This window comes from Meriones unguiculatus, chromosome 15, assembly GCF_030254825.1.
Source record: "Meriones unguiculatus strain TT.TT164.6M chromosome 15, Bangor_MerUng_6.1, whole genome shotgun sequence".
Taxonomy (NCBI): Eukaryota; Metazoa; Chordata; class Mammalia; order Rodentia; family Muridae; genus Meriones; species Meriones unguiculatus.
Genome location: NC_083362.1, coordinates 43,493,856 through 43,515,720, shown reverse-complemented (window position 1 = coordinate 43,515,720; position 21,865 = coordinate 43,493,856). Strand labels below are relative to the sequence as shown.

At 45.1% G+C, this 21,865-nt stretch overlaps 2 protein-coding genes across 2 annotated transcripts in view; one reads left to right on the top strand and one right to left on the bottom strand.

Annotated features, from left to right (window-relative positions):
- Window positions 1-2,662: 2,662 nt before the first annotated feature.
- On the bottom strand, window positions 2,663-7,323 carry Mars2 (methionyl-tRNA synthetase 2, mitochondrial). Its single transcript, XM_021642354.2, has 2 exons — window positions 7,199-7,323; window positions 2,663-5,908 (listed from the first exon to the last, which is right to left on the bottom strand). Exon 2 carries the CDS (start codon window positions 5,527-5,529, stop codon window positions 3,769-3,771), a length of 1,761 nt encoding a protein of 586 aa, XP_021498029.1. The 5' UTR covers window positions 5,530-5,908; window positions 7,199-7,323; the 3' UTR covers window positions 2,663-3,768.
- A 7,762-nt stretch (window positions 7,324-15,085) lies between these two features.
- Window positions 15,086-21,865, top strand: part of Rftn2 (raftlin family member 2) — a 52,872-nt gene continuing 46,092 nt past the window's right edge. The window contains exon 1 of the mRNA XM_021642335.2: window positions 15,086-15,839. Coding sequence (XP_021498010.1) covers window positions 15,701-15,839 — 139 coding nt within the window. The 5' untranslated portion in view covers window positions 15,086-15,700. The remainder of the gene's footprint in view (window positions 15,840-21,865) is intronic.

The window sequence follows — 21,865 nt, the reverse complement described above, 5'->3', positions numbered from 1 at the left end:
AGAACACTACATGTAAGTTTAACATGTGATTAATTAACCTTAATGTGGCCATCATTGTTCCAGCTCTTAAATATTAACCAAAGCACTGTGCTCCCTGTTGGGAGCTCAGCAATGCTGGGGCTAAGGCGATGACTCAGTAAGTAAAAGTGCTTGCCCTGCCAGGCTGACCACCCCACTTCTCTTCTCCAAATCCCACAAGTAATACAAGTACCTATAACCCCAGCGGGCCTCAGAAGGAGGCAGGGGGAAAAAAACGAGAATCTCCAGAAAATGGGAAAGCCAGCTAGTCTGGCTTACTCGGTATCAATAGACTGACCCAAACTAGGTAGAAAGGTAAGGACACATACCTCACCCCATCTTCTGACCTTTTTATGCATACGCCTACACCCATGAATACAAAGCCACACATACCTGCTCCTCCACTCCCAGCCACCCCACAGTCTCTTGTTCTCATTCTAACACAGACAGAAACACACAAAAATAAGCTTTAAAATACGATTAAGTTCACCAGTCCTACCCAAAGCTCCAGCTGAAGGGGCACGACCAGCTGTGCTTGCTCAAAGTTTTAGGGGAGAATTGAAGGCTTTCTTCTACAATCTTGGGTACCCCAATTGGCCCTAGCCCCTACCTCCAAACTAGCAAAATTCTGCAGCAAAAACGTGTGTGGCTATAGTCAAGACCACATCTTCCATCTTCAAATACTCAGGTAAAGGACAAGGTAAGGATCCACCAAAGTTTATAACAACCAGCACTACTACAAGAAGTTTCTTCAGCTGAACTAGAGACAGTGGGGAAGTGCAATTATAAATTATCATAGAGCAGCAATGTTCACTAGCCACATCTTATCTAAGGGGCCTAGACTCCCCCATAACTCAAGGTGACACCAGTGCAGTAGTGTCACTGCATACTTTGTAGAGGCACAGCAGTCAGAGATCCGTGAGGCCACCCCTGCTCTAATCTTCATAATCTCACCTGCTTCTGCTTCCTGAAGCCTACAGCGCAATCAACTGATACCCACTCCAGTATCAGAACTTCTCGGGCTGAAGAACTGTCACAATCACAGGTAAACCTTCACCCAAACATCCACTGAACAAATGTGTGCTTGAGGGCCCAACTTCCAGCCCTTGAAACTTACATACTCCCGCATCAACTTCATAGTCTACTAGCCTATTCACACCTATTAAGGCTCATACAGGTTCTCAAGAAAAGTGTCTATTTAAAATGTCTGAGGTTTTGGTGCAATCAAAGATTGTATCTACTTGCTGCTTCTGCAGCCACAAGTTTTTCCAACCTGTAGAGTACCTAATCTTATCAGTTTGTAGAACATGCTTTGCAGTACACAGAAGTACCATTTAACATAACCATTACCTACTGCTTCTTACATGACTTCGTAGATAGAGGACAGGAGCCTGGAGAGGTGAGACCTGTTATTTGTTTGGCAGTACTTAGGAATGAGCCCAGGACCCTCCATACTCGGTAAGTACTCCACCACTAAACTCTAGCTCCAACCCCCACTCATTCCTTCCTTGAGATCTGATCTGCCTGTGCTGTCACTTCCTGTAATACTGCCTCTACAAGAGTACTGGGGGCTACGGGACCCTTGTAGCAAAAGGTTCTATAAGATGCCCAATAAAGTACTAACATTTCCGGAATAGGAAATCTTACAAATCTGCACATTTATTCCCTTCTTCCAGAAGGGCCCCCAACCCCTCACCTTAGAAGTGCAAACCCTCCAGTTACATGTAACTCTCTACTTGGCAATTCTTAACTGCTGTGTCAAACCAAACACAGACAAAGGCCATTTACCTACTGTACCTAGTACAGAACTGTTTGACCTTCCTCATCACCACAGAAGAGGGATCCAGTTTACTACACTCTTCCACTCAGACTACCCTGGCTGCTAGGCCATCTCTCCTCGCGTCTAATAGCAGCTACTGAAATGCCTTCAAAAACAACAGTCTGCAAAACTCCGACAGCAGCAAGCCAAACTCCACCGGGACACAAGGAGAATTGCCTATGGAACACACTGTGGTCCATGGCACAAACAACACTGCAGTGAGGGCTCAGCAGAGGAGAGCTGAATCTCACTGGTTTTCTAAGTGCCTTCCTTTCAGGGATACACACTACCGCACACCACTACACAGTCCTAAGAGACTGTCCTGTACCCCAGAAGTCTACCCTACGAATCCTGGGAGGTAACTAAAACATGCCATATAGAGGCCCGGGATGACCGAAGGCACAAAGTGATACAAGGAGTCCCAAGGAACGCTTGTGGAAATGGTCCTTCCACCTTTCCAAGCAACCTACAATCTGTCTCTTTGCTGACTAATAGAAACTAGAGCGGAATGGTGGCACTTAAGAGCAAATCTGGAGCAACTGCCAGCACAACTGTTTACTCTGTGTCGAGCCCTTTCTGCATGATACCAGATCAGAATTTATGTTCCAAAGCAAGTTCATTTAAACTGTGGCCAAGCTGTGCTGTGAACAGACGTAACACTGACTGACTATTCTAATCACCACACTAATTGTTACTTTAACGTCTTCTCTGGATGTTCTTTTATATGGAGCCTTGGAGAGAACCCTGAATCCTTGACAATCCTAAACACTGATAATTTTCTTCTTTCAACATTACCTTCAATAAATATAACCAAAGAGATCTAAGTAACGTAGTTATGATCAAACTTTATTAACAAGTTGAAAGAACAAGACAGGCATTGTGGCACACCCTATAATACCAATACTTGAAAGGTTGAGGCAGGAGACTGAACCTTGTCTCAAACAAAAGTAATCAACAAAAATTACTTTGACAAATATATTAATAATATTGCATGATTTTGTATTATGTATCCTGATTGGCCAAAAAAAGTAATATGAGGTAAATTATATATGGCTAAGTTAAGAAATAAGAAATATAAAGAGAATACTACCCTTTTGAGGGCTTTATAGATGCATTATACATATAACCACTACTGAAATTCATACTTGTGCTACGCAGTGTACCTCAAGAGCTTTAGTTTATCATACAAACCTGTTACATTTACCTACTAGCTTACTGTACATGTCACTTTCAGTAGTTTTAAAATGAGAACTCTAGTATCTTGTATTGTTAAAATAACAGTGGTTTCAAGGTTATCCTTTAAGAAAAACGGTAAAAGTCTAAAGATCTGCGAATTTAGAAAGCTGAAAAGAGTTCTAAGTCTCCTGAAGCCACGCTGTAAAGAGGCTGAATTGTGAGAGCAGAGCCCCCTACTGGATGAAGTGCAGTAGTACAGAGCACAACTGCAAAGTGAGTACAAACTTAAAAACTGAGTAGGAACATGGGCAAAAATCATCTAGTCTAGGACACTGGTTCCTAAAGTTCTCAGAAAAAAAAAGAAAGAAGCAAAGAAAGTCTCTTTTGTAAAAACAGCTCAGGGACTTTGAATCCCAGTTGCAGTTCAAGGAGGGACTGTGCCAAATCAGCCTGAGGGGCAGAAGCTATGAGAGGTAGTGTGGGCCATGGTTTGGGAGAAGGGACAACGAGAAGGAACAGTATCAGCAACTTGGCCCCGCCCTCAACCGTCCTTCTCTTGGAGACACTAGGGAACCAAGTACAGCGGTTAGTGGCACAGAGAAATGAAAAGGGTGGGTTAGGCACCTCAGTCGCTCTTCTCTTAAGGACACAGTTCATGTGCTCATCTCTGATAACACTTTCTAAACACTTTAACTTTCCTGAAAATGCAAAAACTACATTTGTTCTTTTACCACCAGCCAGTAAGAACTGCGTTCCTAGGTTCTGTCGGCTTTCCCTAGCCAAGTCCTGGACTGGTCCAGTCTGGGAAACAAAAGCCCAGTGTCGGGTCCCAACCTTCTCCCTTCAAAAGGGCTTGGGCGTCCATAGAATCGAGGTAGGAAGTCGAGCTCCCCAAGGCCTCTCTCAGTGGCAGAGACCCCAAGTCTTGAAAGCAGCTTATCCGATAAGTTGGGAGTAACAGGCTGAAGCAAAGTTCCAAACACTCGCAAACACTCCAGGGCCACATGAAGCACGGTACCCAGCCAGGGAGCATCAGCAGGGCTCTCCCAGGTCAATTTCCACGGTGAGTGCCTTTGGACGAAACTATTAGTTTGACGAACACAGCTGGATACCGCCTCCAGAGCCTTATAGATCTGAAAGGCATCATAATAGCCCGCTACCTGCTTGGGCAAAGTGGCCACTGCATTTACGAGTTCATAGTCTTCTGCCTGCACACGAACTGACGGGCCCGTGCCCCCTGGCTCCCTGGGGAAACAGGCAGCACAGAAAGTCGGGTAGATCCCAGAAGGGTTTATTCTGTGCACGGTGCACCGGTTTAAAAGCCCTCCTATGGCATCTGCCAGCTCGGAGTCCAGCAGTTTAATCACCTTTTCATCATAATAGTCGCAGTCCCAGTTGGGAACACCCTGCCGAAGGAGGAAGTAGCGGAAGCCATCCACAGTATACCGATCAAGGCAAGTCCTGGGATCCACCACGTTGCCCAAGCTCTTGGACATCTTTTGGCCACTCACCGTCCAGTGCGAATGTACACAGATGCGATGGGGTGGCCTCAATCCGGCCCCTAGGAGAAGGGCAGGCCAGTAAATAGCATGAAATTTGAGAATGTCCTTACCTATGATATGTGATGTGGCGGGCCACCAAGACTTGAACTCTGCATCTGGGTAGCCAGCTACAGTGAGGTAGTTGACCAGGGCATCCAGCCACACGTAGATAGTCTGCGAGTCGTCCCCGGGAACCGGAATGCCCCAGTGCAGGTGGCTACTCCTCCGAGAAACCGACAAATCCGGCAGCTCCTCCTCCAGCCACTGAAGGACTGCCCGGTGGAACGGCTCCGGGGTGATCGCCTGCGGGTTGTTTCGAAGCCACTGCTGGAGAGGTTCTCGAAACTGGGAAAGCCTGAAAATGTAATTTTCTTCCTTGGTCCAGGAGACAGGGTGTCCGCTCTCGAGAGACACAGGACATGGATCCCCGGACGGACCCACCTGCCGAGTAACCTTGGCCTCGGGCAGGAAGCACTCGTCGGAGGCGCAATACCACCCTTCATAGATCCCTTTGTAAAGCAGACCCCGGGCCTCCAGCAACCCCCAGAAGTGCTGCACCGCCACTCTGTGCCGAGCCTCCGTGGTGCGGATGAAGTCGGTGGAGGAGATGCCAGCCTCCCGGAAAAGCTGCTGGAACTGGGCAGACACTCGGTCGCACAGCTCGCCTGGGGCCAGGCCCGCGGTGGCCGCCGCCTGCTGGATCTTCAGGCCGTGCTCGTCCGTGCCGGTGGAAAACCGCGTGGACGCGGAGCCGGGGACGCGGAGACGACGGTGGCGGCACAGGGCGTCGGCCAGCAGCGCCGAGTACAGGTGCCCGATGTGCGGCGCGGCGTTCACGTAGAAAATGGGGGTCGTGAAGTAGGCCCGCGCTTCTCGAGCGTCGCCGCTGGCGCTCGGCGAGCACGAGCTGTAGCGGCAACAGCCGTGCCCCGCGCGGGGGCCCCTCAGCACCCGCAGAGCGCACTGCCGCAGCATGGTGCCGGCCGGCGCCAGTCCCGGAGGCGTTGCTCCCGAGCACTGGGAGGGCGCGTGCGCAGCTGGACAGCCCCGCGGCTTCCGGCCCGGGAGCCAATGAAAGGCGAGCACTTGCTTCTGCGGCCCCGCCCACGGCGCCTCCCCGGCCTTCCTGCGGCGCGCCAGGGCTGCTAGCTGGCGGGAGGGTTTGAGTAGTGCCCAGTTGGGTTGTGCTTTGGTTCGCAGTTTGGCTCATTGGGATCTGCTCGGGATCTGTACTGAGCTGAATCGGTTCTGGGCCGGGCTTGTTGGCAAGATTTTTATACTGAGGCATTTTCCCAAACCCTTACCAGCATATTGCAGGACACAAATCCAGCCTCTTCTCGTACGCTAGTCAAATCTGAAAAACGATTTAAATTTCATCTCAGAATTTAAATAAATCTGAAAAAAAGAGAAAGAGAAGCACTGGGGGGGGGGGGAAGAAATACGTTATTCAAACATTTTGCTAAGACTTAAGGTAGTTGTAAAGTTTTTCCAGAACTGAGCTTTTAGTATGGAATTCTAACTTTTACTAGGAGAAGAGCTGGGAAAGTAAAATTGGATTATTAATCCTTGGCTCACAGAATATTTTCTCATCTAACCCCATTTAATTTAAACAATGAATATATGCACATAATAAAATGGGACGGAGCACCACTCCTCACCCAACCTAGGTACTGTTGGTGGCTCTTAAAGGATTGTTGGAAACAAGCAAAAGAAACTTATTCTAAGTACTACCATTTCATTTTCAGACTCCATTTAATCATAAGGAAAAACTAAGTTCAAGGTTCCAAGCCCTAGGGGAGCTGAGGACTTCCCAACAGCTGAACAGCTTCTATTGTAAGAAAACAGTTTTATGAGTCCAGACAGCTCAGGGACAGCTTGTAAAGAGACAGTTGTCTGAGTCCAGGCATCTCATGGACAACTTGTAAGGAAACAGTTGTCTGAATGCAGCCATTCCAAGGACAACTTCTTCATGTTGCTGGCAGGATCAACTAAGTTCATGTTCTCAGGAACCAACTCCTATCCTGATTTATGGAAACTCCCTTGTTCAAACCCTTCTGTCAAAATATGAGAGAACAATGCTACAGCCCATCCTGGTTTCATCCTTTAAATATGCTGCACAACGTCTCTTCAGAGTCCTAGTTCAGCCCCCGAGTCTGTTCTGTGGCCCTCATTGATCAGTAGTGACTTCATTACAATAAAATTTTGTCAGCCCTGCACAAGCCTATAATCCCAGCACTCGGAGGCAAAGGCAGGCAGATCTCTGTGAGTTCTGTGAGGCCAGCCTGGTCTACATAGTAAGTTCCAGGACTGCCAAGGCTACACAGAGAAACCCTGTCTGGAAAAGGAAGGAAGGGAGGGAGGGAGGGAGGGAGGGAGGGAGGAAGGAAGGAAGGAAGGAAGGAAGAAAGGAAGGGAAAGAAAGGAAAGAAAGTTAAAGATGAGCTACGCTTTAGACCTATGAGCTGTTTCCTTCCCCTCCCCCCCCCCCCCGCCCCGGGAGTAATAATTGCCCTGAGTTTTTACTTGCACATTCACATTCCTGTATAACAATAGTGGGTAACATTTGGGTAACATTGTTTGCTTATATTTAGTCAACAGTGAAAAGATTTTAAAAAGACAGTGCTACATGTAGTAGCCACCTTACCTTTTTAACTCAACATTTTGTCCTAAGATTCAGCCATGTTCATTCATTTTTTTCATGATGTGTGAAGACGTGGTGAGCTGGATATGCTTTCTGTAATGATTCAGAAGCTAGACGGATGGAATTCTCTAGAGGAGTAACAAGGGGAAACAAACATCCACTGAGTAGTCAGTCTGTGTGCTCTAGTTGATCCACCAACTTGCAAAAATCAAGTAAAAAGTAGACAAAACTTAAAAGTTGGGGGTTTCCTACTCACTAGTGTTCATGGTATTCTGCATGCGACTAGAATAGAACGCTAAACACTAATCCAGCTACAAACCCTTCAGTCTACAGTGATGACCTGTCTGTATGATACGCTGATGAAATAATGACACAAAAGTTGTAGGCGTAACCAACCACCATCTGGTGGAATTTAGGGACCACTGCATGAAATTAAGCCCATTTCTCAGATGACCAAGAACCTGAGACTAGACAGGCCGTGGAACTATGGGAAAACCAAATACTATTGTTCTGCTAAAAGAACAATAACAAAAAAAAGAACAATAACAATAAAAGGATTCAATAACATTCTGCTATGCATATAAATCAGTGTCTTACACATGTTGGAGAGGTTGTGGAGAAAGAGGAACCCTCCTCCATTGCTGGTGGGAATGTAATCTGGTACAACCACTTTGGAAGTCAATCTGGCGCTTTCTCAGACAATTAGGAATAGCACTTCCTCAAGACCCAGCTATACCACTGCTAGGCATATACCCAAAATTTGCTCAAGTACACAATAAGGACATTTGCTCAACCATGTTTGTAGCAGCTTTATTTGTAATAGCCAGAACCTGGAAACAACCCAGATGTCCATCAACGGAGGAATGGATACAGAAATTGTGGTATTTCTACACAATGGAATACTACTCAGCAATCAAAAAGGAGGAAATCATGAAATTTGCAGGCAAATGGTGGGATCTAGAAAAGATCATTCTGAGTGAAGTATCCCAGAAGGAGAAAGACAAACATGGAATATACTCGCTTATATGGACCTAAAAGATAGGATAAACAAAATGAAATCTATACACCTAAAGAAGATAATCAAGAAAGCAGACATGGGGTATGAGGATCTATCCTCATTTAGAAAGACAAATGGGATATGCATTGAACGTATGACAGGAGTCTACCGCAGAAAGCATCTGAAAGACTCTACCTAGCAGTGCTCCAAAATAGATACTAAGACTCACAACCAAACCTTCGGCAGAGTGCAGGGAATCATATGAAAGAAGGGGAGTTTGATGTGGAAAGGATAGGAGCTCCACAAGGACCAAACTTATCTGGGCACAGGGTCTTTTCTGAGATGGACACTCAACCAAAGACCATGAGAGGATAAAACCTAGAACCTCTGCTCGGACGTGACCCGTGATAGCTCAGTAATCAATTGGTTTCCCATAGTAAGGGGAACAAGGACCATTTCTAACATGAACTCAATGACTGGCTCTTTGACCTCCCCACCTCCCAAGGGAGGAGCAGTACTGTTAGGCCACAGAGGAGGACTTTGCAGCCAGTCCGGAAAATACCTGACAAAAGCGAGTCATATGAAAGGGGAGGAGGTCCTCCCCTATTAGTGGACTTGGAAAGGGGCAGGGAGGAGATGAGGGAGGGAGGGTGGGATTGGGGAGGGAATGAGGGATACAGCTGGGATACAGAATTAACAAAATGTAACTAATGAGAAAAATAAAATTATGGAAAAAATAAATAAAAAATTTTAAAAAATAAATAAATAAATAAATAAATCAGTGTCTTATTCAGCCAGCATCAGAGAAGCTTCTTCCTGCAGATGAGAGCTAATCCAGAAACCCATGACTGGACAGTGTTCAGAGACTGAGAGACTGTGGAACACTCAGTCCTAAGTGGGATGTCTTCATCAAATCCCTCCCCTCAGGGCTCTCGAACCATGAGGAAGAGAAATCAGAAAGATGGTAAGAGCCGATGGGAATGAGAGACACCAAGAAAACAGTGCCTTCCAGACAGGACAGGACTGATGCCCAGATGACATAAACTCACAGAGACTGAGGCAGCATGCACAGGGCCTGCACAAGTAGGGGCCTAATGCAGCCCCAGTGTTGAGAGGGGACATAGACACAGGCTCCCATCCCTAACCCAGAAGCTAGCTCCAGTTGACAGCTAATGGACTCTCTAGTAGCATCTAGTCTGCCTAATGTTTGGCTGTGGGTCTCAGCATCTGGGTGGAGCCACTCCACCAGTGTCAGAGGTTGGCTCCCTCCCATGGGATGGTTCTCAAGTTAGACCAGTCATTGGTTGGCCCTTCACTCAGCCTCTGTTCAATCTTTATCCCTGGACATCTTGTAGGCAGGGTAAATTTTGGGTAGAAGGTTTTGTTGGTGGGTTGGTGTTCCCCTCACTTCACTGGCAGTCCTGCCTCGAGACTGGAGATGGCCCCTTCAGTCTCCATATCCCCCACTGCTAGGGAACTCAGCTAGAGTTACCTCCATATCCTCCCAGGAGCCTGTCCTGTTCCAGGTCTCCAGCTGGTCCCAGAGATGCCCCTATCAGTTTCCCTTCTCTCCCCCCCCCGCCCTCTCGCCTCCCACCCACCTCCACTCTTCCCATCCTCATCCCCCTCCATACTCCTCCTCCTACCCAGTTCCCTCTCCATTCACTTCTGATGTCTATTTTATTTCCCCTTCTGAGTGAAAGAAAAAGAAAAGTCAGCCTACAGATTGGGAAAAGATCTTCACCAACCCTACATCTGACAAAGGGCTAATATCCAAAATATATATTTTAAAAAACTCAAGAAATTAAACAACAAACAAAATAATCCAATTTTAAAATGGGGTACAGAGCTAAACTGAGAATTCTCAACAGAGGAATCTCAAATGGTCAAGAAGCACTTAAAGAAATGCTCAATGTCCTTAGTCATCATGGAAATGTAAATAAAAATGACTCTGAGATTTCACCTTACATCCCTCAGAATGGCTAAAATCAAAAACATAAGTGACAGCACATGCTGGCAAGGATGTAGAGAAAGGGGAACATTTCTCCATTGCTGGTGGGAGTGCAAACTTGTACAACCACTTTGAAAATCAATCTGGCACTTTCTCAGAAAACTGGGAATATCTCTACCTCAAGACCCAGCTATACCACTCCTGGGCATATAACCAAAAGATGCTCCACCATGCCACAAGAACATTTGCTCAGCTATGTTCATAGCAGCTTTATTTGTAATAGCCAGAAACTGGATAAAACCCAGATGTCCCTCTAAGGAAGAATGGATAAAGAAACTATGGTACATTTACACAATGGAATGCTACTCAGCTATTAAAAACAAGGAAACCATGAAATTTTCAGGCAAATGGATGGAACTAGACAAGATCATCCTAAGTGAGGTAACCCAGAACCAGAAAAACACACATGGTATGTACTCACCTATAAGTGGATATTAGCCATAAAATACAGGATAGACACACTACACTCCACAGACCCAAAGAAGCTAAGTAACAAGGAGGGCGAAAAGGAGAATGCCTGAATTTCAGTTTGCTTTCTTATGTAACCCAGGACCACCTGACCAGGGTGACATTGCACACAATGGCCTGCGCCCTCCCACAGCAATCACTAACTAAGAAAATGGCCCACAGACTTGCCTACAGACAATCTGGTGAAGGGATTTTCGGAAACGACGTTCCCTCTTCCTAGATGACTCTAGTTTATAGCAAGTTGACAAAAAACTAAGCAGCATGCTTCTCTTCTCCCATCGTATAAGAAAAATGATCAGATACCGCAGGGGCTTCCTTCACTGTGCAACAGAATTCCGTGAGGTGAAAGGCTGTTCCTACAGACAAGGGATGCAGCATTGCTATTCACGCTCTCTGACGTCTCTCTTGATGGTTATCTGCTAAAGTTTCTCTTGAGCCTACACCTGGGAATGAAATTGCTGGATCATAAAAAATAAAAATAAAGTGTGAATGTTCAGCTTCACAAGATAAACGCCAAGTTTCTTGCAACATAGTTAAATAAATTTACACTTTTTCCTAAAGATTTATTTGCTTTTATTTCATTTTATTTTTGTCTTGGGGTATTTTGTCTGTGTGTCTGTGTACCACATGCACACAGTACTCTCAAAGGCCTGGAGTACCAGACAGCTGTTAGCTACCATGGGGATGCTGGGTCCTCTGAAAGAGCAGTCAGTGCTCCTAACCACTGAGCTGTCTCTCCAGCCCTAAAGTTACACTCTTATAATGTTGCCTATAGGCAACATTTCCTTGATAAAAAAAAAAAATTCTGTATTTGATGTTATATGTTTTCACTTTGGCCAGTCAAATGGATACAAAGTTATATCACTAATGTTCACAATATCCAAAAAATGCAAAAACACTCCAAAGCTCATGATCTGATGAATAATTAAATATTGTGTGCTCATAAAGTGCTTTTAGTAGAGTGACTGTTTTCACAAGATTAATTCTTCCAACACATGTCTTTCCATCTTGACTTCCTCAGTTTCTTTCTTCGGTGCTTTAAAGTTTTTATTGTAGAGGTCTTCTATAGGTTAGGTTCAATTCAAGGTAAAATTTTGAGGCTATTGGGAATCTAACTTTTCCTGATCGCTCTCTCAATGTTTGCCATTGGCATAGGAGGCAGCTACTAACGTGTGTGTGTTGGTTTTGTACCTATAGCCACTTTGCTGAAAGTAAGAGTTTGCTGGTAGACTGTTTTGTTTTTCTTTGGTAGACAGGGTTTCTCTGTGTAGGCTTGGCTGTCCTGGAATTCACTCTGTAGACCAAGCTGGGCTCAGATTTACAGAGAGCCTCTGCCTCTGAGTGCTGGGATCAAAGGCGTGCACCACCATGCCCGGCTGTATTGTTTAACGGCTCTTGTCTATTGAAGCATATCACCTGTAAGTAGGGATACTTTGACTTCTTCCTTTCATATTTCTAGTCTTTCTTTCTCTTATTACTCTAGCTAAGTTTTACGGTCCTATATTGAGTAAGGATGGAGAAACTGAATACCCCAGCATGATTTTAATAGAAATGCTTTTAATTTTCTTCATTTAATATAATATTCACTATAGATTTATCATATGTAGCCTTTATTATGTTGAGATATGCCCCTTCTATTCGGAGTTTCTTCGGCACTTTTAATATGAACGGGTGATGATCTTATAAGAAACCTTTTCTGCATCTATCAAAATGATCATGTGATTTCTGTCCTTGAGAGCATTTATCAAATTTATAACATCTACTGATGTACATACATTGAAGCATTCCTAAGACGGTTCTCACTTTTTTGTCCAATTTTATTTTTAATTAAAATATAATTATATAATTCCCTCCTCTTTCTCCTCCCTTCAACCTTTCCCAGGTCTCTCTCAGTCCTTCTCAAATTTATGGCATCTTTTTTCTTATTGCTGTTATATACGTGTGCCTAAGCATATGTATGTATGTATGTATGTATGTATGCATGCATATCACAACCCATTGTGTCCATTGGGTGTTGCTTGCATGTATGTTTTTAGAGCTGGCCACTTGGTATTGAATGACCATTAAGGGGCTCATTCTCCTTCTTTCAGAAGTCATTGGTTGTCTGTAGCTCCTCATCTAGAGGTGGGGTCCCGTGAGATTCCCTCATCAACACTGGCATGCCAGATGTGGTATCTCTGGTCAGGCCTTGTTTAAGGAGCCTTATTCTCAGGCACGCAGTGACAGTAGCACACACTCTTGGTCCCAGCATTTGAGAGGCAGACAAAGGCAGATCTCTGAGTTCAAGGCCAGCCTGGTCTACAGAGTGAATTCCAGGACAGTCAGGCTTACATGGAGAAACTCTGTCTCAAAATAATAATAATAACTATTACATAATAGTATGAAGGAGCTAATTCCCTTGGCATCAGCATCAGCTGAACTTAGTAGTATTCTTTCTAGTCCCTTTATTCTACTTCAACCATCTTCCTCAGGCTGTACCAGTGATATATCTAATAGGAAAGTGGATGTCCTTTAATTCCATCACCTACAAAATAAAATCTAAGTTCTATTTGTATAGCACTCAACGCCCATTACAGCTTAGCCCATTCCTCATTCCCAGCTTGTTTTTTCTCATCTTTCATGTTTTATGTTCCGGTAACCACTCATTCACGCCATACTGACTTTAGTTATGTGCTTCCCTTCTCCAGGCTCATGCTCCCACCTCTCTGTGTCAACCCTACATATACTCATCCTTGAAAACAGCCAGGATATAGTCCCATAAGTTCCTGTAGGGGACAGACCCTGTTAGTCACCTTTTATACCCAGTGGTTTTTGAGTGCCTGGAAATGGCAGGCACTTGATAAGCATAGTGGATACTTAATAAACAACTTCCCAAGCACTGCGATTGGTGCTGGTGACCAGCACAGAGCCCATTGTTACTGTGTAACAGCACAACAGCCCATTCTACAAAAGGGAACATGACATTTGGAAAGCGTGAATCTCTAAACATAGTCAAATGAGTCCCTCGCTCAGCACTGTCTGATTCATCTAACTTACCCAGAATTTCCTTCGCCTGACTACGCCCATCCTTAAACATGCATGGTCTCCTATACAAAACATCTTTGATAAATAAAATATATAAAGGAAAGTAGGCAGAAGTTAGAGGCAAAAGATGACAGTGATCTCCAAACTAAATAATCCACAGATGCTCCATTCAAGGGTTTTCATGTGCACACTTAATGACTGAGCATTTTCTTCACACTGGCATTCTTCGGGTTCTCGAAGATCAGGATTTATTTTGTAAATAGTGCAAGTGGGGCCAAAATCACTTCTTTCCTACCATGACTGCCAGCCCTTTCTCCTAGGTGCACCTGTGGGCAAATGCATTGCTCTGGGCAGAAGATGGGGTTAGCTTCCAGCCTTTGAAACCAGCCGGTGGCGGAAGACCCACTAGGGACATCTTAAGAGGGCAAGAAGCTGGGACTCAAAGAAAGTAACGTGCCCAGGAGTATGTCTGTGCTAAGCAGGAGCCGCAGGGTCTGCTTCCAGGGCTCGGAGTGGCAGGGGCACACCATCCTGGACCTGGGCACAACACAGCACAATAACTGTGCATTGCATTGGCTCCTCCTAACTTATTCTTGACCTGGGGTAAGGTATAAGGATTAAATCAGTCCAGTTATCTACACTCTTTTTTTTTTTTTTTTTTTTTTTTTACTAAGGCTATTTGAGACCTGTAGCTCTGCCATCAGTCACATCTGCTAATAGTGGTGTTTTAAACCAGGGCTGCCGAGCTGGTCAGTTGGCCCAGGTCTGAGAGCACTGGCTGCTCCTGAGATATGGTCCCAGCACTCAAATGGTGGTTTACCACCATTTGTTACTCCAGGTCCATAGGATCTGACACCCCCCTCTTCTGGTAGCCAAGGACCCCTGCACACATTTAGGCAACCACACACATGCACATAAATAAATAAAATAATAAGCCAAGAATATTGGGAAAACTAATTCCTCATCTAACTGTTTCTTCTTTCCAATTACATACGGAAACGTTTTTCTTTTTACGTGTTTTTTTCCTTTTTTATTGCTACATGCTAATTAAAATAAAATAAAATAAACCATGGTAACATTCACTCCATTATCCACTTTCATCCTCAAATCTTTTTATGAAAATGTCTTATGTTTTTTATATTTGATGGTTTTAATCAACACACTTTTTCCAGAAAAAAAAAATCTCCATGTGGGAAGAAATTTTCAAAAGCTCCACCTAGGACTAAAGTGCTTTTCTAGGTTTTCCTTCTTTTCTTTCTTTCTTGCTACTCTTCTCCTGTTGGATTCCAGAGCTTCCTCAGAAAGTTTGCTTCCTTTCTGAAATTGATTTGCTTCCAACCACGTAGAGAATCAGTCTCTCATTCTCTCTTTCTCTCTCTCTCTCCTTCCTTCTGTCCCTCCCTCCCTTCCTCTCTCCCTCCTTCCCTCCCTCTCTTCCTCTCTCCTCTCCTCCTCCCTTTAGCTTCCTTGGGAGAAGCAGGGAAGAGAGCTCCAGCACGGGACAGAGCAGAGCAAACAGAAAAGAACCGCATCACTCTGACTGACTCACTCTATCTTCCGTCAGAAGACAGTCACACCCAAGTTACATTTTGCCTTTAATTCCATCTCTGGACACCTCTCCTCCATCCAGCCACTGGGTGAGACAAAGCCTGTTCGTGCCCTGAGCGGCAGAACTCTGGTAGGGGCTGGCTGCCTGTAAATTGACGTGGCATGGAAATCCTCCGCTAAGTTGCAGCCGCTTTCCAGGAGGCTCCTCGAAGCTGGAGCCCAGCCTCCCGGAGCTCGAGTTAAACCACGGGCTCACAGACCTCGCAGAAGAATGGATGAAGTCCCCAGCTCCAGTCCTCCGACCCGCCGCCTGCTTCCCGGCTATCTATCATTTCGCTGAAAACCAAATCAAAGAAGTTCAGTCTAAACTTTGTTTCCTCGCAGCTTGAACAACAGAATTGGCTGCTCTCGCTCCTCTCGCTCTTTCCTGCACTCTTAACTCCTTGCAGACTTTGCCATGGGGTGCGGACTTAGGAAGCTGGAAGACCCCGATGAAAGCAGCCCTGGAAAAATATTTTCTACCCTGAAGAGACCGCAAGTGGAAACAAAGACAGAATTTGCTTATGAATATGCACTGCTGGATTTTACTTTACAAGGTACTCCTTATTTCTGTTGTATTTATGATCTGTTTCCAAATTAAGAGAATACTGATTTTTTTTGGGGGGTGGCGGGAGTGTGAACCTGTGGATTCCCAAGCTCTTTTTCATAATGAAATTGTTTGGTCCATCTAACAATGACGCTTTGTTTCTTACTTACATTTGGGGAGATTTTTGTTTTGTTTTTTTGTTTTATATGTGTGTGTGTGTGTGTGTGTGTGTGTGTGTGTGTGTGTGTGTTAACATGGCTCGTGTACTATACAAAATTAGGAAAACTGCTTGGAAATGTTCCTTTTATTGTTAAAGCCAATGGGACAAATGTTTCATTTCTAGGCCCAATTGCTGTAGCCTTAATGACAGCTTGTGTTTTGAAAAGATTTGAAAGGCGCGGACCGCAGGCTATGGCAAGGCTACTTACTTGTTTGCGTCTTAGAGAACTTGGCCAAGGCAACTCTGAGGTGGCCAGTGGATTAAATTTTGTGGTTGTGTTGCTCATGCTGTATGTTTGACCAAACTAAAGATGGAAAAAACTAGTTGTTTTTGTTTTTGTTTGAAGAGGGAAAGCAGCCTGCTGGAAGGCGCTTCCTCTGCTGGTTCTCCATCCTGAACAGAGAAACTCTGTTCCAGAAAGTTGGAAGCACAAACAAACAAGGCCAGATGGCAGCTCCGGGAAGGGGCTGAGGTGCCTCCTCCTGACTCAGGGCTGTGCCTCTCTCCTCCTGGAAACTTGGAACACTGTTCCCGACTCCCAAGACACAAGTGCCTAAGTGTTTAAAACAAACCGTGTCTTTAATTAGAATGTGCTGAAAAAGAGAGAAAGAAATGAAATTTAGGGAAACTTGCTTGCTGACTTTCCCAAATACGGTTATTAAGTTCTAATTGCAAAGCATAATTTTAATTCTCTCAAGTCATACATTTCATTCGTTAATAGAGTTTATAAATTATCCTACTAGATATTTCTCCACCACTACCATCACCATCCTTTTTTTTTTTAATTTGCTCTGAAAACAGTGCATCTTTGTGCAAAGAGCAAGAGCAGCCCATTTTTCTTTGTTAAAAATTGAGCTGGCCAGCAAGCAAAATTCAGAGACAAATAAGATCAGTACCTGTGCTTCACCAACTATTTTGATCTAAGAATCTGAGTAATGATGGGGCTGCCAAAAGAAGAAACATTAATATTCTCAATTTTCTTTGTTGCTGTGTGAATTTAAAATGGATGGTTAGTGCTGGTGGAAAAATAGGCACATAACCATGACTTTTTACATGCCTTTTTAAAGATGTCATTCCAGAAAACGCCTTGGACTGGGGTGCTTCTACAGTGGAGGCTCACTTTTTTCCTTCTCGATGCAGACTGGTTTGGGTAGTAAATGCATAGAATGCAAAAATATGTCCTTCTTATCTGTTTGTGAAGCTTAAGCCAGAACCGCTCTCACCTGCACGTTTAAGATTCTGATGCACAGCTCACGGTAGGGCTGTAGAGCTTTGACTCGGCATTTTCTGATTCATACCATTCCAAAATGTTAGCACCTCCAGCCAATTTGTATAAATGCGATTGCCTTTGAGTCAAGAAGATACACAGCTTCTACCCAGTGTCATTTTGGTTTTGTTACCAGAAACCTTTTTCTCCATAAAAGAGCTCTACCTCCCAGCTTCCACCCCAGTTGCGGAAGGATAATGTCACCACTAATGTCACCACGAGGCACAGGCCTGGGTTCACTGTGCACTCACCAATACTAAAGCAAGCAGGCCTTAGGTAGCATCTGCCCCCTATTTGGTCCAGGCGCCTGGACTCCTGGCCCTGGTTCTTCCCAGTTCTCCCACATGTTCTTGTTTGGGGTTTTTGTTCACCCATTTGTTTTGGTCTTGCCTTTGCCTTTGCTTCAGAAGCCAGGGCGCTGTGTAGCAGCCCACTCCGCCCCTCCTCCAGGCGCGGTTTCCCTGCCTCCCTCCTCCAGTCTTTGACGGCCACCTGCCTGCCACTCCAGTCTCTGTGACAGTGAGTCTGGGTGGGCTAGCGCATGCCAGCCTTCTGCTTGGCACAGGCCGTCCCTTCCTGGGATTGCTGGGAAGAGAAATGAATGGTGCTTGCTCCTGGTTGCCAGACTACCACACAGTGAGAAACCTAGGCAGTAACAAAATGGCCTGGTGACAGCTGCATGTGTGTTCACAAGGAACCTGTCCCGTACTTTTCCCCAAGTGGAAGCCATGGATCAGAGAATAAAGTTAAAGGAGGGGGAGACTTTCAGGTCCCTATGTATGTTACCATTTATCTCGAACAAGTATCTATTTCCCACTCAATTCTATCTCTCTCCCCTTCATTTCATTGCAAATTCTGTTGGTCCAAGTTGCCAAGTTGTGGTTGTGTATGTATTGCAGGAGATGAAATGTTACTTTCATCCCAGTGCTAAATGGTTCAAAGTTGCCCCACTGTTACGCGTAAGCTCACTTGTTACCAGCCTCTTCTCAGATGCTGGGGAGTGAGCGCTCAGTCAGGAAAAGGGACCGGGGTCTCACAGAAAAGCCAGGTGTGTCACTGCGGCCCCAGCACAGCAGAGACAGGCAGGCAGATCTCTGGAGAGCACTGTCGAGCCAGCCAGCCCAGGAGCTCCAACCCGCTGAGAAACCAATAACGTAGAATGTGGAAGACAACCAGCACCAGCCTCTGCCCTCACATGATGTACACACGCGGACTCGAGCACTCACGCACACACGCACGTGCACACACTCACATTCACGTACCAAGTCCAGCCAGAAAACGGACAACTAAACCTCCAGGTCTCATCTCCCCATTCTCTTTACCGCTTTCCGTGCTCCTTCACGGGTTCACTCTGCTTTCCCTGCTCTGTGTGTGGGGTTTTTTGTTTGTTGTTTGTTGTTTTTTGTTTTTGTTTTGGGGTTTTGGTTGTTGGTTTTTGTTTTTTTGTTTTGTTTTTGTTTGTTTGTTTGTTTTGTCTTAAAGTCATTCCTTACATCTTAACAAGGGAAATAATAGCATAATGATTAGGCATACAAGAACCTCTAGTCCAGTGGTTCTCAGCCTTCCTAAGGCTGTGACCCTTTAATACAGCTCCTATGGTGACCTCAACCATATCATTTTTGTTGCTACTTCATAACTGTAATTTTGCTCCTGTTGTGAATCATAATGTAAATATTGATAAGCAACCCCTAAAGGGGTCACGAACCACAAATTGAGAATCGCTGCTCTAGTCATGGACCATGTCATGAGTTCTTTTAAGCTGCTGTATCTGATCCCTTAACTGCAAATGGGTGTTCTAATGCTGCTTACATCAGAGAGTTGTTTTAGATATTAAAAGAAGTGATAAAAGACTGTCTGTGAGGTGGGCACCTTGGGGTTCGTGAGTACTCAATAAAAGCTAGCTGTTACCATCCCTCCTGTAAGAACACCTCTGTCCCAAGTCTGAGACGGACTGCATTCCTTTCCTTCTTTAAACTCAGCTCTTACTCCTCTTTGTCGTCCCAGCTAGAAGTAGTGATTTGAGGGAGAACTGAAGTAAAGTCTTCAAAAGAAGAAGTATGGGCCCAGCACAAGTTATCTTGGCGCGACCTGAGGCGCAGCTGTGAAGACAACAGCAGAAGCAGCAAGAGGGTAGCTACCAGGACTGTGACCGCCAGCGCGCAGAGAGTACAGGTCTAACACAGAAGGAGCCAGTTATGGCAACTGTGAGAGAACATCCGAGAGGAATACAAATGAAGCTCGACAGAGAATGTACTGAAAGTCAAGAGTTAGTATGTGGTCAGAAATAGAGGTTAAAAAGACAGAGTGAGATACGGTTGTGTATGCCTGTAATCCCATGTCTTAGAAGGCCAAGACAGGAAGATTGCAAATCTGAGGCCAGCCTGAGCTACACGGCAAGACCTGTCAGAAGCAAGGAGGTGGGGGAAGGGGGCGGGAAGGAGACAGGGGGAAGGAAAATAAAAGTAAATATGCATTTTGTATAACTCTATCAGTCTAATGAATTCTGAGGCACTTCCCCTAGCAAGCAAAGGATTGTTGGGTGTTAAAAATGCTATTGGGAATGGGGAGACCAGTGATAAAATTGACTGGATCCTCTTAAGTATTGATATAACTATTCTTTTTTTTTTTTTTAACTACACCACATAAAGTGTTTGTTTGAAATAGTGACATAATCCACCTGAGAAAAATAACAGATCTCACAAATACCAACTATTGTGATATCCATTCTTAATCCGGTGAGGAAGGAATCTCTAATAATGGCTGACCCCTTCTTAAAGATGTCAAGAGCTAGAAATACAGCCTAGTTGGTAGTGTCTGCCTAGTATGCATGAAGCTTTGGGTTCAGTCCCCTGTACTGCATAAACAAAGCATGAAGACACAGGCCTGTAACCTCAGCACTGTGGAAGTGGAGGCAGGCGGGTCAGGGGCTCAAAGCTGTTCTTGTCTATACAGCAAGTTTGAGGCCAGCCTGTGCTCCAGGAGACCTTGACTCAAAAACAACGCCCCCAAAACAGGCAATGTTAGGCGACAGTGCGTACACATTCCTGCCAGCTCTCTGCTCTATGCCTGGGGCTTCTTTCCAACATATGCTCCTGTATCATGTGAGGAGCACTCTCCGAGCCTGTGTACATTACAAAACAGCCTGGTTCTGTGCACATGAGCACCTGTGGCAGGCACTGGGAAGGAGACACACAGCCACAGCGTGCACCCTTATGCCCTGTGATGCAGCCTAGGACTGCAGAGGCTATGGGAGAAGAGCCCCTTGACCCAAGTGGGCCGATCTGGAAAGGCTCTTCAGAAGTGCCGCCTCATCTGAGATAGAAAGCGTGAGTGAGATGCAGATAAAGGCTTCTGCCTGGAGTAGTTAAATCACCACTACAAGACAGTAAGTAAAAGACAAGAATCTAGACAGATAAAATCAGAAATCCAAGTGGCCAAAAGATAGGTGAAACTGTATTTCAGTCGTTGGTAGTCAAGAACAGGCAAGTTAAAACCACTACTACGAAATAGCCAGAATAGCAAAAATTCTAAAAGATTGCCGATGACAGGTGTTGGTAAAATGTTATAATCATTAAAAAAAAAAAAAAAAAAAAAAAAAAACAGTTGACATTTTCTGCTTAACTGAAGATACACCCAGTGCCCACATACACCATGGGGTGCCCAAGGATGTCCAAGTCAAGCAATTGGGAATTCGCAGACTAAGAGCATACTCACACAAGTGACCACTGGGCTTCAGGCATCCACTAACAGTTTTTGTGAAGGGCTAGACGATAAGCACAAAAGGCTTTATGAGCCCTGCGGCCTCAGTCACACCTGCTCAACTCTGCACACTGTGCTAGAGCAGCCAGAGGAGATACACACCTAAACACCACAGCCATCCTTTGCTCACTGCTGTGCTATCCTGCAATGAAAGCAGAGCTCCAGAAGCACAGCTCAGAGGCAAGTCCAATGCTGCATGGTGTTGAGTGAAGGCAACACTGTATGATCCCATTTCATATGGCTCAAAACATCCACCACTTGGCCTGGCAGTACACACCAGAGCCAAACTGCTCCTTTGGCACACAGTCTCTGCTTGACACTGACCTGCAGAGATCAGGGCCGTGTTCCTAGTCTCTGGCACTAGGGGAAGACGAAGGAATGGACAGTTACTGGACAATCAAGGTTAGGTATGGTGGAAAGAGGGAACCGAGATTGGAAAGGGTAGAATGAGAGGTCTCAGAAGAGCAGGCCAGTTTTTCATTTTTCGTTAAATAAAGGTTATCCAAGTGTTAGTAGTTTTAAGTATGTTCTGTGCTTATTTTCCTGTGTTTGTTATACCTGCCCTCCAAAGAAAAGTTGAAAGAGTTAATAGGAATGGATGGGGATAAAGCAAACAAGGGTGAAAGACGGGATGACGGAAGGCCAGCAGAGAGAGGAGTCCTGAGGCCTGAGTGGGGCTGCACAGGAAGCAGAGAGAGGAGCATTGTACATGAAGGAGAAAGCAGATAAAGGCAGGTGACAAGATTCCCAAGCCACAAGGAGTCTGTCGCCTTGCGTCCAGTGCCAAGCA

Excerpts from the sequence above, each read along its gene's own strand:
- Mars2 (XM_021642354.2), bottom strand. The coding sequence starts at position 5,529 with ATGCTGCGGCAGTGCGCTCTGCGGGTGCTGAGGGGCCCCCGCGCGGGG.